Source organism: Callionymus lyra, chromosome 10, assembly GCF_982586985.1.
Source record: "Callionymus lyra chromosome 10, fCalLyr1.hap1.1, whole genome shotgun sequence".
Lineage (NCBI taxonomy): Eukaryota > Metazoa > Chordata > Actinopteri > Syngnathiformes > Callionymidae > Callionymus > Callionymus lyra.
Genome location: NC_141827.1, coordinates 11198787 through 11214243, shown reverse-complemented (window position 1 = coordinate 11214243; position 15457 = coordinate 11198787). Strand labels below are relative to the sequence as shown.

General features: G+C 40.4%; 1 protein-coding gene across 1 annotated transcript; it reads right to left on the bottom strand.

Moving 5' to 3' along the window:
* Nucleotides 1-1973: 1973 nt before the first annotated feature.
* On the bottom strand, nucleotides 1974-14211 carry LOC148070309 (myosin heavy chain, fast skeletal muscle-like). Its single transcript, XM_087801184.1, has 39 exons — nucleotides 14003-14211; nucleotides 13496-13639; nucleotides 13259-13415; nucleotides 12881-12908; nucleotides 12662-12773; nucleotides 12480-12572; nucleotides 12342-12405; nucleotides 12174-12272; nucleotides 11990-12093; nucleotides 11744-11882; nucleotides 11289-11407; nucleotides 11058-11207; nucleotides 10815-10985; nucleotides 10449-10752; nucleotides 10287-10354; nucleotides 9954-10041; nucleotides 9767-9884; nucleotides 9581-9704; nucleotides 9368-9504; nucleotides 8898-9153; nucleotides 8586-8828; nucleotides 8342-8518; nucleotides 8133-8278; nucleotides 7970-8060; nucleotides 7422-7811; nucleotides 7227-7353; nucleotides 7036-7154; nucleotides 6296-6492; nucleotides 6050-6233; nucleotides 5817-5982; nucleotides 5320-5444; nucleotides 4853-5161; nucleotides 4574-4777; nucleotides 4383-4508; nucleotides 3489-3659; nucleotides 3302-3406; nucleotides 2702-2797; nucleotides 2083-2214; nucleotides 1974-2009 (listed from the first exon to the last, which is right to left on the bottom strand). The coding sequence occupies exons 1-39, from the start codon at nucleotides 14204-14206 to the stop codon at nucleotides 1989-1991; spliced, it is 5808 nt and encodes a 1935-aa protein (XP_087657310.1). The 5' UTR covers nucleotides 14207-14211; the 3' UTR covers nucleotides 1974-1988.
* Between the last annotated feature and the right edge of the window lie 1246 nt (nucleotides 14212-15457).

The window sequence follows — 15457 nt, the reverse complement described above, 5'->3', positions numbered from 1 at the left end:
AAAGTAAGTATCCAATGAGTTGGCAAATTAAAGTATATTGTTTTCCCTGGACATTACTCATAACCCAAATAAAGTAACAGTCCTTGAGTTGGACATGTATAGCATAGATGGATATTCCAATGTGATCATTTTTCTACTGACCTCCACTATTGGGATTATTTGACAGACAGAAATGCTTACAATTAAATCAAAGATCTAAAACGAGACCAGAGAGTCAAAGCTTGAGAGCCTTCACAGTCAATAACCTAAACGCATCCGACTTCCTACCAAGAACGATAATTTTACAATCAAGCGTCACATTTTTGCTGAGCCCTGGACGTGTAACAATTCAAGCAGCCATTCACGCTGATCCCCCGTCAGTCAAGTTGCAGGTCAAAGGTTAAATAAGCCCTAACGTGAAGGTCAAACCGAGCTGTTAACACGTCAGCGGGCTCTGACATGTGGAGCGTTTTTTACAGTTTTAGCTCTTATAACGAGACAGGATATGAATAGCTCGCCTGTGAATGTTTGTGGTTTTAAAAGCTTCAATATTGTCTCAGTTTATGTGTCTGGGGATGATTTTACACAAACATTTTACACTTCTCTGGCGGGGTGTAATCTACAGTCGACAGGTGATGCGATTTTGTCTCCAGGTTTTTTAGGAGCGGACCTCTTGTTGTCTCGAGGGTGCAGATGTATTTTTAACCTCTTTCTTTAAATGGTCTTGTTGTAGTGAGAGTCCTGACAGATGAACTGAAGACAAGGCCGGGCTCGCGGCTTGACCTTTCCTTAAGTCAAGTGTTTGTTCCCCATGTGCCGCAAGAAGAGGATCGGGTTATAGGCGCTGTGGTTGTTTGCATTCTTTCCTTGTTGAAAGATGACGCTGAAGTGACAAAGATGGAGGCAGCGCATTAGAGTCCGAATACCGAGGACTTCTCACCAGACAGAACAGGCCAATATAGTCAATAAAAATGTGATACTCGATCCGCCGCGCTCCTGTGGGTGCTCATTTGAAGGAAATACAAATATAGCCGTCTCCTCTGCAATGCGCTCGGAGCTCAACCATTTGCTAGTGGCTCAGGTCTTATTGTGGAGTAACCTTTGATATCAAACTGGCAGCATTCGCAAGAGGGAACACAGGGTCCCTCTTAGCATATGATGGTGGAAAACAGATTCTTATTGAGGTATCTGTGTCAAGTAAAAAATGTTCGCAGCTGTGGTTGTTAAATGAAAAAAGTGTTGAACTTCTTTTTTTTTTTTTTCCTAGAACACTTTTTTCTGAAGACAGAGAAGTTTCTGCCTCTTTGCAGCAACAACTACCCCACCTTCAAATGAACGAATTAATACAATCTAAAAAACATTTTTCTCTCTCCAGCAACTTGAACTGTGTCTGACTCTCCTCGAGTGTATGACTTAAACACTTGAGAGGCATTAAAGACACTCCTTGTGTCTCGCTATACTAATTAGGTCTATTCTCATCTCAGATGGTGGACTTGTCACCGTGTCAAGGCGACTTTCTGCAGCATATGCTGTGGTGATCCTAAAAAAACTGTCAGGTCTTCAGACGGTCAGAAACATTATCACTCCCTTGTGAACCATCTAAAGTTGTTGAAACTTGAAGACCTAAAGCTATTTTGATGCTGCGAATATAAAAAAGAATTTAGATAAGATATAAGATATCTTTTTGTTTTGTTTTCTTTTTGTAGGTATTTATTGATTTTCTAAAATTAACTGAATTTGAATTCATTTCTTTGTGATTTTTTTGTCACATAAGCTTAAGAAGTTTAATCGGTTCGGTATGTTATGTTAACATTTAAGCTAACAGTATTTGAACTCAGTTGTACTAAACATTATATAAATATAAAATGCTTTTTCATCAATAAAGGTCAAATGTCTGTAAAAAAAAGATCTGACAACAATTACACACATGAAGTTGCCTGCACTTTTATTTCACACGTTCAACAGAAGGACCATATTGTATGACTTCCTCTTCTGTCCATGTGCTTCCTTCACTCTTCAGCTTCTTTTCCCTTCAACACAAGAGACGACGAGGCGTCAGACGAGCAGACAGCGACACTCAACTTTCATGTAATCATGACTTACTCTCCCGATGTCGCGGCTCTTGGCCCTCAGCTTGTTGACCTGAGACTCCGCGATGTCGGCTCGTTCCTGAGCTTCCTCCAGCTCATGTTGAACTTTCCTGTACCTGGACAGGTGAGTGTTGGCCTGCTCCTCCTGGAATCATGAACACATGACAGGTCACGCTTTCATCAAACGCAGTCATAGTACAAAACATCTGACTTATAATGGATTCTATAATTAAATATAAAATACATTAAACGTCATTTAACACTGTAATTACCTCTGAATTCCAGGAGGCAAACTTTCTTTTTGATTCCGACTTTTCTTAGTCTAAAACTTCTTATATGTTACTATGACTATTAAACGGTGTCACAGATGGAAAATCTCAAATACTGACAGCTTCACTCCCTTGCTTTTGACAAGACTCTCTACAAGGAACAATTCAAAAGTGGAAAGAATTTTCTTAAAGCTAACAGCACCACCTATTGAGCATTATGAGTAATGATACTGTTTCATGAAGCTTTATCAGTCCTTTACTACCAAAAATGCGGCAACATGTAGATACCAGAAAAATGTTGACTTGTTCTTGTTAAGAAAATAAAATACATAAGAAAATATTAGTATATTATAAAGTACTCACAGCCTCCTCCGACTGCCGCTTGTAGGATTTGACTTTGAGCTGCAGTTTGTCCACCAGATCCTGAAGTCTTGCGACGTTCTTCTTGTCCTCCTCGGTCTGATGGCAGTTCACAGTACATGCTGGCTGATGAAAACTACATCCCTCTTTTTATAAATCGACTAAAAAAATCCTTTTAGATGAAGGATGGCAAACAGCTTTGAAAAAGAAAGACTACTAAGTATTAAAAAATATATTATACTAACACTTAACTTCTACTAACTGATAAACATTGAATTAACTATTCTTTGTATATGAATGTGTTAATAAATGTGATTAAACCCATCAAGCTTGTTGTTTTGTTGTATCTTTAACATGTTTGCAAAGCTGCGGTCCAAACTAAGTACACATAAAAGGAGTTATAATGTGGCCAATGGTGTCTGTGATGGAGGAAGATTATTTATATCTTTGTTTTGCCGTCAGTCCTCTCGGTATGTGAAGCTCTGAAGAAGCTCCTGGCATCTGTCTGGCTGATTTGACCCCTCAGGGCTCTAGAGCTGATCCTGTCTGCTCCCACACTTCTGTCTGATGTTTAATCAGACGGTTTGGTTTCTGTAACCTTACCTGGTAGGTGAGCTCCTTCACCCTGCGCTCATATTTACGAAGACCTTTCACAGATTCCACACCACGTCTTTGCTCGGCGTCCACCTCCCCCTCCAGCTCTCGGACCTATGAAAATAAGCAAAACACCACTTTTTTTATTTTGACTGTCTTCTTGATTTATCATGAATAACAAAGTCAGTGAACTCACTCTAGCCTCCAGCTTCTGGAGCTGCTTCTTTCCTCCCTTCAATGCCAAATTCTCAGCCTCGTCCAGGCGATGCTGCAGGTCTTTGACCGTCACCTCCAGGTTCTTCTTCATCCTCTCCAGATGAGAGCTGGTGTCCTGCTCCTTCTTTAGCTCCTCTGCCATCATGGCAGCCTGAGATGTTTGAGAGAACAACTGCTGTATTGTGTTGTGTAAAAAATGCATTAAGTTTTCTTTGTTGGCTTTTATTCCTTCAGGAACCTCTTCATTCCTCCCACAGTTCTATAACATAGACGGGTTCATAGACGTTTTTAACTGTGTTATTGACCATGGAGACAACTGCATCTCCTAGATAGATAGATTTAAGGAAATTCATGATCCATTAGTGAAAAGCAGTAATGGGTTGATATTTCATAATGTCTTTTCAGGGCCCACTAGATGGCACTCTTGCTGCATAATCTTTTGTTTTGAGCAACCCCGTTATTTGAAAGTTACATTTTAAAATAGTTGTACTCGTTCAATAAATACGTAGACAATGCTGATGCTACTTGAATGTTTCATTTTTTACAAATAAAGAACAAAACATGAATTAGAAATGCAAAAAGAAAATCTATATAATAAAATAATGAAACCTAAATAATTATAAGAAAGATTATATTAATCAACGTTACATATTTAATTTTAATTATCTTCAGACTCTGATGATGTCAATGTGTTCAGCACACATCTTAGTATTTTACCTCTACTTTGATTTCTAAGAATTTGAAATAAAATGTAAGTTATCATATGCTTACATGTTTTAACAATATTTGTAGCTTGAATGTGGTTTCTAAAATAGTTTGAGAATCTGTGCTGCTCTGTTGTCATGTTCTGTGTGAGTGAAGACTTGCTGCTCACATCAGTGATGGCTTTCTTTGCCTTCTCTTCCGCATTTCTAGCTTCCTGGATCGTGTCTTCAATTTCTCCTTGGACTTGGACGAGGTCGGCTTCCAGCTTCCTTTTAGTGTTTAGGAGGTTCGTGTTCTAAAAGGGGCGAATGACCAGGATGTCATGAATTCAGCAGCTGTAGCTTAATTTGTTTGACATACCTGAGAGTGCAGCAGTCCCACGCGCTCGCTGGCATCGACCAGCTCCTGCTCAGCCACTTTGCGGCTTCTCTCAGTTTGTTCCAGAGCAACTCTCAGCTCTTCGATCTCAGCCAGCATCAGGATGTTCCTGCGCTCCACTATAGCCACCTGCTCCTTCATGTCCGCCTGACTTCTCAGAGCCTCGTCAAGGTGCAGTTGTGCATCCTGGTGACACAGAAATACTCCTCATGTGAAGTACATTTTACTCTTATGGATGTTTCCTCTGTAGCTACATTGTACCTTAAACTGTCCCTGTATGTTCCTCAGCTGCTTCTGAGCTTCACAAGCCTGACGGTTGGCGTGACTCAGCTGTATCTCCATCTCATTGAGGTCTCCCTCCATCTTCTTCTTCACTCTCAGGGCGTCATTCCTGCTCCTCACCTCAGCATCCAAAGTGCTCTGCATGGTCTCAATGATCCTCTGACTGTTCCTCTTGATCTGGTCGATCTCCTCGTCCTTCTCTGCCAGTTTTCTGTCGACTTCACCCTTGACCTGAGTAAGTTCCAGCTGGATACGAATGATCTTGGACTCTTCGTGCTCTAGTGTGGCCTGAAAAATAGATATTGTTAAACATTTTGCTACATTTTTTAGAAAGTTTTTCTATTACCATGTCTACTTGACACCTACTTGTCTGAAAGAACACCTACCCCACTTAACTTCTATAAACATATTTTACTTAACAAAAAGTATGATTTACAGATGAGTACCTCAGCTTCCTCAAGAGCTGTCTGAATTTCCGCTTTTTCATTTTCAACAATCTTCTTTGCTTTCTCCAGCTCGTGAATGGTCTTCCCTGACTCACCAAGGTGCTCCGACAAATCAGTGATTTCCTCTGCAAAAGTCATCAAGTTAGTTTTCAAAGAATATGACTGAAAATGGATTTGTCAAGCATCAGGTTTGACATCATGCATCATTAATCCAGGTATCTTCCACCTTTAAATTGTTGTATAAACAAAGCAGGGCATGATTACAGCTGACTTTAGGTGGAGTGAAGCCCATTATTATGTCATTAATAATGCACTCCGCTTTCAAAACCTCTTGTTTGCTGAGATTTCAGATGTGGAAGAACTTTATATATTATATAAAACATGGTCATGATGAGAGACTTGCTGCATATTTGGAAGACATCAACATTTGAAACATGTGAGTGAGTCAGGAGAGTTTGGTTTTCACATTCGTTGTCACAGTTGAATGTTTGTCTTACGTTGCAGGTTCTTGTTCTCCCTCTTCAGGGTCTCCAGGTGATCCAGAGCCTCTTCATATGAATTCTTCAACTTGAACATCTCAGTGCTGAGAGATCGAGCCTCCTTCATTGATCCTTCCAGCTCTGCCTGGCTTTCCTCATACTTCTGCTTCCACTCAGCAAGGACCTGAGAACCAACACAGGGACAAGGGTCACCTCACCTGTGGTCACTCTAGTGTAAAACAACTTCAGACCTTATCAAAGTTCCTCTGCTTCTTGTCCAGGGTCGCAGCGACAGCGTTAGCTCTCTCCACATCGATCATCAGGTCCTCCACTTCACCCAGCAGCCTCTGTTTGGTCTTTTCTAAAGAGGCACATTTGGCATTCACAGCCTCGATGGACTCTTCTGCCTCCTGGAGCCTCTGAGCGAGCTTTTTCCTGCAAACACACATTGCTGCATTATTGCGGCAAAGATTTATTCTCATGTTTTATCAACCCACTTTGCCTCCTCCAGCTCCTCGGTGCGCTGAATGGCGTCAGTCTCATACTTGGCCCTCCATTGTGCCACCTCACTGTTGGCCTTTGACATTGCACGCTGCATCTCCGCCTTGGCCTCCTGCTCCTCCTCGTACTGCTCCCTGAGCAGGTCACAGTCGTGGCGAGCTGATTGGGCAGCATGCGCTAGAGCGTTCTTTGCCTAATGATCGACATAAACAATACAGCCAATTATTTTTAACAAGTTGGTCCAACTGGTGAAACATTTTTGCAGCAGAAAGCTTCCAGATTCCAGCTATCAATCCTTCCAGGCATGGCCTCCTTCTTATTAACCGTTCCTCAAGAGTTACCATCTGCTTTACATTGCCTCATTATATTCGTATGCTTCCTTCCGGAGTGTCTCACTGTGACCTTTGCTGCCAGTCTTGTGGAACTTATTTGAGATGTCCTTATGAGTAATAAGATTGTCAGGTGACATTGCTCTTGGGACATAAAATGTTTTAATCAAACATTTTAGTTTGCTATGATATTTTGCTATAACAAATTGTTCTATTTGTTTTATATATCATTCCAAATCTTTTTTCTAATGATAATGTGATGATAAATAAATAATATGTGTATCTTTTTTATATGGAAACAAAGCATTATTCTTTTCTAGCATGTTAGTTTTCTAGTTGAAAATTATAATTGAAAATTGAAAATGCAATTCTATTCCTAGAACCGCCTCCCTTTTCCTCCTTGTTACCTTCACTTCCTCCTCAAGATGACGTTTTAGCTCTTCAATCTGATGGATGAACGCCTGCTTCCCTCTAGACAGCTGTGAGACGAGTGACTCTTTTTCCTCCAGCTGACGCCCACACTCACCTAAACATCAATAATAAAATGAATGACTTCATCATGTTCAAGATACTTGACAATTATTTCACAGTAACTGACCATTTTCGGTCATTAGTCTCGCTCTTTGAACGTTAAGTTCATTCAGGTGACGACCTTGTTCGTCACTCTTGGACTTCAGTTCACTCAGTGAATCCTCAAGAGAGCGACACATTTTCTCCAGGTTGCCCTGCCAGAGATAACAAAGTAGTTAGGAAACTTCAAATCTCAGATCACAATAGCAGTTAGGAAACGCACTTTTGACTTTGCCATGGCCTCCATGTTGCTGCAGAGGTCGTCAACCTCCATCTTGTACTCGCTCTTCTCTTTCTCCAGCTTCTGCTTGACACGCTGAAGGTTGTCGATCTGTTCTCCCAGCTCCGCCACGCTGTCGGCCTGCTTCTTACGGAGAGCCGCGGACGTGGCTTCATGCTGCAGCGTGGACTCTTCCAGGTCACGACGCAGCTTCTGGAACTCAGCCTCGCGCTTCTTGTTCATCTCGATCTGAACAGAAGTTGCTCCTCCAGCTTCTTCAAGTCGCTCGCTGATCTCTTCAAGTTCCCTGGAGAGGTCAGACCTCTGCTTCTCCACCTTGGCTCTGGCTGCACGCTCAGCCTCAATCTCCTCCTCCAACTCCTCAATACGAGCCTGGTAATAAGAGTTCTTGGTTAACTCACATCAAATAAATAAAACCTCTCATTAATTGGTAACATATTTTGTTCAATTATTGTCACATCTAATATTAAAACTAATAAGAAGATGGATCTCAGATATATTTAATTTTAAGTTCAAGCAAAGTAAAGTACCTGAAGCTCTTTGATTTTCTTATGGAGCTGGATTCCGATCGCTTGCTCATCGTCGATCTTGCCCAGAAGCTGGCTCATCTCAAAGTCCCTCCTTTAATCAGAGAGTAAGAAAGTCAGAAGTTAAAGTGGAAAAGAAGATTGGAAAATAAAATAAAATCCATACTTCTTGATTTTCTCATCAGACTGCTGCTTGTCGTTCTCCAGGTCCATGATGGTTTCATGAGCCAGTTTCAGATCTCCTTCCAGCTTCCTCTTAGCACGCTCAAGATCCATTCGAAGCTTCTTCTCTTGCTCCAGGGAACCTTCCAGCTGATTTCAAAGACAAAATGTTAATTTTCATTTTTCCAATTATATGGAATAACTGCTACATACATCATCGACTTGCTGCTCCAGCTTGGCCTTCGCTTTGGTCAGAGTGTTGACTTTGTCCTCCTCTGCCTGTAGGTCATCCAGAGCTTGCTGATGGGCCTCTTGGAGGGCCTTCTTCTCTTTGGACAACTTGACAATGGTCTCATCTTGAGAAGCCATCTCTTCCACCAGGTTTTTAACCTTAAGTGACAATGATGATCGACATTATTACAGAACTTAATTGCAATCCTAGCTGATAAAAAGGTACCTTGTTCTCAGTGGCATGCTTCTCCTTCTCCACTTTGGCCAAAGTGAGCTCCAGGTCGTCGATGTCTTTCTTCAACTCGGAGCACTCGTCTTCCAGCTTCCTCTTCTTTGCTGTCAGCTCAGCGTTGACTTCCTCTTCATCTTCCAGCCTCTCAGACGTCTCTTTGACTTTGGCCTCCAGTTGAATCTTGGCCTTGATGAGTCCCTCACACCGTTCCTCTGCGTCTGAGATCGTTTCACTTTCCTAAAATGATAAATAACTTCTGTAAAGACAAAGACAGCAGAAGAGTCGAAGATCACTCTTGGTACATACAGACTGAATCTGAAGCTGCAGGTCATTTTTCTCCTGCAGAAGTGTAACCATTTTCTCCTCCAGGTCCTTCTTCTTGGCCAGAGCCTTTGCCAACTCCTCCTTAGTTTTCTCAAAGTCCTCCTTCATCTGAGCCATCTCCTTCTCAGTCTCTGCACTCTTGAGCAAAGGCTTGATCTTGAAGTACAGCTTCATCCATGGCCATGTTTTGACGTTCATGAATGCGCGGATGTTGTACTGGATGGAATAAATTGCCTCCCTGATAACAAATAAAATAATTAAACTACTCATTTATAAAATTTCTTGGTTTTCAGGGAATATTATCTAAATCGGTGGCTATTATAGTTGCATATCACAATTCAAATATGTATCTGTAATAGATCCAGTTAAATTAAAATGTTGTACTGCATTTGTAATTTGTTTCTTGTTCTCTCTTATATATTGTCCATATATCTATACATTTTTCCATTTACCGTCTTTGCATCATCTTGACAAATTCCCTCCTCATGAGCGAGCCTCTGCAGAGAGCCTGAGTCATTGTGACCAGTTCCACCAGCTTCTCATCTCTCATCTCCTCCAGTGTTCCGAGCAGTCCAGCTTTGAAGAAGACCTTTGTGAGAGAAAGGAAAATTTGTAATTTAAAAGTTTATATTTATGCCAGGCACTGTTCTACTGTTGTCTCATGCCTTTGTATGTCCAAATCTGTACTGAGATTTGTCCACATCGATTGACTCCAGGAGTTTCTCTGAAGCCTTCTTGTTGTCAATGAACTGACCATCAGGAATGACGCTAGCGTTCAATACTTTGTATCTGAAAAAGTCGACTGATTAGGTTTTTACTGTTGATTAACCAAATGACTGATCTAAGCTCACCTCTGCTTGAAGTCGGCATAAAGAATTCTGCTGGGGAAACCTTTCCTGCAGATCCTGATACCTTCCAGCACACCGTTACACCTCAGCTGGTGGATGACCAGGAAGTTCTCCATCAGACCTTAGAGTGAAAGAACACCAAACATCTAGGTCATCAAGTCTCCAGCACAGCTGCAATTATAAGACTGACCTGGTGTTTTTGACTCATTAGGAATCAAACAGCGCACAAAATGTGGGTGAGTGCTTCTCAGGTTGGTCATCAGCTTTCCAAGGTTTTCCTAAAAAATTTTTTTTTTAAATGTTTCAAATGTAAATCTTCACCTTTATTTATTTTAACAAACGATGACTTGATTTTGGTCTGACTGAAACAGACTCTACGGCTCACTGAATCTAATAAAACAATCTTGGCAGTTAAAGTCAGGGCTAAAATGAGAGGTAATATTTAACAACATAAAACTTAATTGCATGCATTAAAATATACATCATTAATAACTGACTGTTAAATAACAAACGCCACACTAACCCTGAAGAGACATGACACCGTCTGAAAAGAGCCTCCCTTCTTCTTGCCACCTTTCTTTGCACCTTTTTCTATAACAAAAAGGTATATGAATAAATAGGTGGCAATTTTGGATGGCAAAATAACAAAATAGAAAAATATATAGAGACAATGAGAAACAAATACCGTCAGATGAGTGAGACAGATACAACAGACACAGCAGCTTGACTGAAGACTTCTGGTAGAGCTGAACAACTGAGTCATTCAGAGGGTCCTTGTTCTTGTCCAGCCACCCATTGACATTGTAGTCAACAGTACCGGCGTAGTGCATAAGAGAAAAGTGGGCCTCGGCTTTGCCTTTGACAGCCTTGGGCTTCTGGAAGGGGGCACTTTTACCAAGATGTTGGTCGTAGAGTTTGTTCTTGAAGGTTGTGTCTGTTGCCTTGGGAAACATACACTCCTCTTCAAGGATGGAGAAGATTCCCATTGGCTGTTGGACGGTGAGCATAGTTATTATAAAACTCAACTGATGTGGAGGGATGCTGGATGTACCTTCTCAATCAGCTCAATACAAGCAGCCAAGTCCATGCCGAAGTCAATGAACTCCCACTCAATGCCCTCTTTCTTGTACTCCTCCTGCTCCAGGACGAACATGTGGTGGTTGAAAAACTGTTGCAGCTTTTCGTTGGTGAAGTTGATGCACAGCTGCTCCAAGCTGTTGAACTTAACAAAACAAAAGAACCATCATGTTTGAGATATTTATGTTAAGATAATATTAACTTTAAGATCACCTACATCAAAGATTTCAAAGCCAGCAATGTCCAGCACACCAATGAAGAAGTTTCTGGGCTGTCTGGTGTCCAACATCTCGTTGATTCTGATCACCATCCACAAGAACATCTTCTCATAGACTGACTTGCAGAGAGCCGAGACGCTGTTGTGAACCTGCAGATTTTAGAATTTTGTTTATATACAGAGACAACTGGAATTGTTACATTAAGACAATAACATTACAATCAACATTACCTGTGGCACAGTTTGGCCCTTGACCACCATCTCATTTCCAACCTTGACTCTCGGGTAACACAGTGCTTTCAGCATGTCAGCGGAGTTCAAGCCCATGAGGTAGGCGATTTTATCAGCCACTGAGAAAAAATATACAATCCAGAATTAAATTATTTTTAAAAACCCTTCTTGCTAATTTTTACTAATAAGACTTAAATAATATAAAGGGTCTAAACTTTGTTTTTTTAATGATGTATTATCTAACGTCAAAAAAACGCTCTTTTGCGTTGCAGGAAATGCATTAAAAATATCTTACGCTATCCTATATCAATAAAACAACAAACAAAGGATCTTTATTTATACATCTACTTGATAAAAAACATGCTTTCTTGTTTTCTTTGTTTGTATTTATAGGTTTGTAGATAAATTTAATGATCTTCGAAATGTATTTTTTGCAACCCTGATCTAGTTCATACCCTCATTGCCATCAGGCTCGGCCTGCTCTTCACGCTGCTTCTGCTTGAACTTCATGTTTCCATGATGAACCACAGCTCCGGTCAGCTTGTAGATGCCCAATTTCTCCTCTGGGGTGAAGCCCAGGATGTCGATGGCCATCTGAAAATGTTAGCGTTTAAATGGTAAGAATTATCTTCAATATTTTTTAACATCCAATAAAATATGAAATTCTAAAATTGCAATGAATTGAAATGACTTTTTCTTACATCAGTAGCGGTGAATTCTTCAACGTCATTGATGCTCTTCACAGTGATCTCTCCCTGACTGATCATGTGGTAGTCAAAAGGGTTGGTGGTGATGAGGAGAGCCTCTGGTGGATGAAATTGTCATGAAAGAGTCGTGAGTTTAATATTTTTTAAAGGAGTAATCTATTTCGACCTTCCTACTCACCCAGCAGCTCGGGCTTGTGTCCCGTCATCAGCTGGTAGAAGATGTGGTAGCTCCTCTCAGCCGACAGCTGGAACGTCACACGAGACTTCTCCAGCAGATCTGAAAAAACACAGCATTAAAAAACATTTCTTCATCTATAATCACTTTCGAAAGACTTATTAAACTTACACGTTTCAATATCAGCTGAAGCCAGCTTTCCGGTTGATCCAAAATGGATTCTGATGAATTTACCCTGTCAAGAGATGCCAGGAGTGTTATTGATACTCTATATAAAAAAAATCCAATGTTAAAAGTGAGGAAACTTACAAATCGGGAAGAGTTGTCGTTCCTCACAGTTTTGGCGTTACCATAAGCCTCCAGCAGGGGATTGGCTGCAATGATTTGATCCTCCAGAGACCCCTGAATAAATGAATCAACAACAACATGATATATTTGTTAACAAAAAGTAGAGGTGTATATTTTCATCATACGAAAGTTGTGTTCTCTACCTGCATCTTGCCAGAAGTGTGCTCTTTCTTTCCTCCACCAGCAACCGCGATTGTCGCAAAGTACTGGATGACACGCTTGGTGTTGACAGTCTTTCCTGCACCGGATTCTCCGCTGCCATGACATTTAAAATAGATATTATTGGATTTATTTCTATAAATGTAAAGGTGAATATTATGTCACAACTTTATAATAATTCTCTGAAACTCTAAAGGACTTACGTAATAAGAATTGACTGGTTTTCACGATCTGTAAAAAACAAAGAAAACAAAAGGTTTTTACCACAATTTAAGATATTTTGTTTGTTTTTAGAATTAAAGGAACATTTATTCAAACACAAAGTCTCCATTAAGTCTCTATACCATTAACCAAAAGATTGCGTTATCCTCGCTATCGTCATCAATGCGGTTGATTTTAATTTTAATACATTTATTTATTTTCTGACTTTACATTTGTAGATGTTGTAAAAACCTTAAAAAGAATACTTCCCATTAGTACAGCTTATCAATAAAGATATTTTTTATGAAGACCCTTCATTATCAGCAAACATGAATGACAGTAAATAGAAAAAAGCAAGATGATTGTGTCAGTCTAATTACCTTGGAGCATGAACTGATAGGCGTTGTCAGAGATGGAGAAGATGTGGGGGGGAGCCTCAATCCTCTTCTTGCCTCTGTAACCTGCTACGACCACAGAGTCGTACACTGGGAGCCACTTGTAGGGGTTCACAGTCACACAGAACAACCCAGAGTAGGTCTGTTGATGGAGAGAGGAACTTGTTATTGCAGAAGTAACTCTTAATCGATGAAAGAGTTTAATCATTTAAGTGGTCTCACGTAGATCATCCATGCTGCGTAACGCTCTTTGAGGTTATACAACACAGAAGGCTCGCTCAGGTGGGTCATCATGGCCATGTCCTCAATCTTGTCATACTTGGGGGGGTTCATGGGGAAGATGTCGTCATCCTTTACAGTGATGTTCTGCACACATGACAATTAGTATACTTTACAGTGAGCATAAAAGTATAAAATGTATTTTCTCTCATTTTCTATGTCATGACTTGATCACATTTCTTTTCTATGCTATGTTATTTACTTATTTAGTTATGACTAAAATATTTGCAAAGCAAAGGAATATATTGTTCACTGCAGAGATACATTTACAGCCAAATATAGTAATAAAATATTACAGCAGCTTAAAATATTCTTCTATAAAACCAAACAAGCAGTGACATTTCTACCATCATCACATTTGACCGACAGGGGAAGATGAGCAAGGACAGTCAGAGGTGTTTCTAGCCTTCAGCATCACACAGAAATCAATCATCTTCATGAGTTACATACCTTTCCACCCTTAATCTCCACAGTGGCTTTACCACCTTCCTTCTTTATCAGTTTCCCCTTCACGTACATATCAGCGGGCTCGGCAACAAAATACGCTGTTTTGGCATCGAACGGCGTGTTTTGAGCTTCGATACGCTCCCTCTCTGGTTTTCGGAGGTAAATGGACGCCGGGCCGAAGCAATCCATTTCTGGTTCTCGACTCATGGTTCCTTTTGAAAGAAAAATGTTACCATGGGATGCTGCCTAAATGGGTTAAAATAAATTGTCATTCAAACAAGTGTTGTTTGTGTTCTACCTGCTTGTCAGGTGATGCAGCTGCTGGTCAGAAACTATAAGGTCATGAAGAAAGTCAGAGTCAATTTTGAGTCAAATATCTTTCTAAGCAGATAACAAACAATAACAGAAGTACACTTACTTTTTAGCTGCCACTCCGTCCAGAACTTCAGACCAGACTGAAAGTTCTTCTTATATACGGATGTCCCACCAACAGGAGCACACCTCCTGATTGGGTCAATGAGCCAGTCCCAGAGGAATGGCATCTGGTGGCTTTCTCCTAATCATCGTGTCACTTTAACAACCAAAAGAGAAGAAATAGAACAAACGGCTCAAGAAAATAGTAAATCATGTTTGACATGTATACAAAAACAAAAAAACAACCAGACTGCTTCAGAGTGCAATGTTAAGCTTTAAAACTAACATTTTATCCATTTGTTTGGTAAAATGATAGCACACCCAAAACCGGGACCCCCAGTTTAAAACTTGAAACTTTATTACATTTTATTTCAACAAATGATTTGTTTTGCTGAAGAACCTCAAGCTGCAGCATAGTTTCAGAAAAGTGCCAAGAGATTAACCAAATCTAATTTGAGGCTCCATCATGGTCCATTACACTGTTTTGCCTTCTCTTCAAATGAAAGATGAGACTCAGATCTGCCTATTTTCTCATCTGGGGTGATTATCTTCCAATAAAACCTGAAATTCAATCCCACTGGCCTTTCTTTGCCGTCTTATTAGGACTTAAGGCAAATATAGTCCGAGCCTCTCAAATGCCACAGCACTTACTTCGGCAATTGTTGACAAATGCACTGACTGTTAATTGTGTCAGATATATTTCACCATCTGGTTTGGGGAGTTCCTAAAAAATGCCAAGGCTCTAAAGCTTTCTATTTTGGGTTAAGTATTGTGGCTGGGTCAAAATGTTTAGATTGACAGTATGGTATATGTTACCATAGAATGATGGAAGCAGCGGGTGAATGGCTTATTGTTTGGTTCCTGTGGGGGCGGCTACATGTGTGAGAGAGTGGACATGTGTAGAGTGTATTTATAGACCATAGATGTTACACTGAAAAATAAAGCGACATTTCAAAAGCATCAGAATAGAGGAACTACATATTTTAGATGTATTTCTTTTACACACGTATCGAGTCAAAAAATCTTGTGGGTTTCCAGCACTCA

Coding starts and splice junctions, on each gene's coding strand:
- LOC148070309 (XM_087801184.1), bottom strand. CDS start 14,206: ATGAGTCGAGAACCAGAAATGGATTGCTTCGGCCCGGCGTCCATTTAC. Junction 10,753..10,814: donor GTATTGAGCTGATTGAGAAG/GTACATCCAGCA, acceptor ACCGTCCAACAG/CCAATGGGAATCTTCTCCAT. Junction 2,010..2,082: donor AGAGCCGCGACATCGGGAGA/GTAAGTCATGAT, acceptor CTTGTGTTGAAG/GGAAAAGAAGCTGAAGAGTG.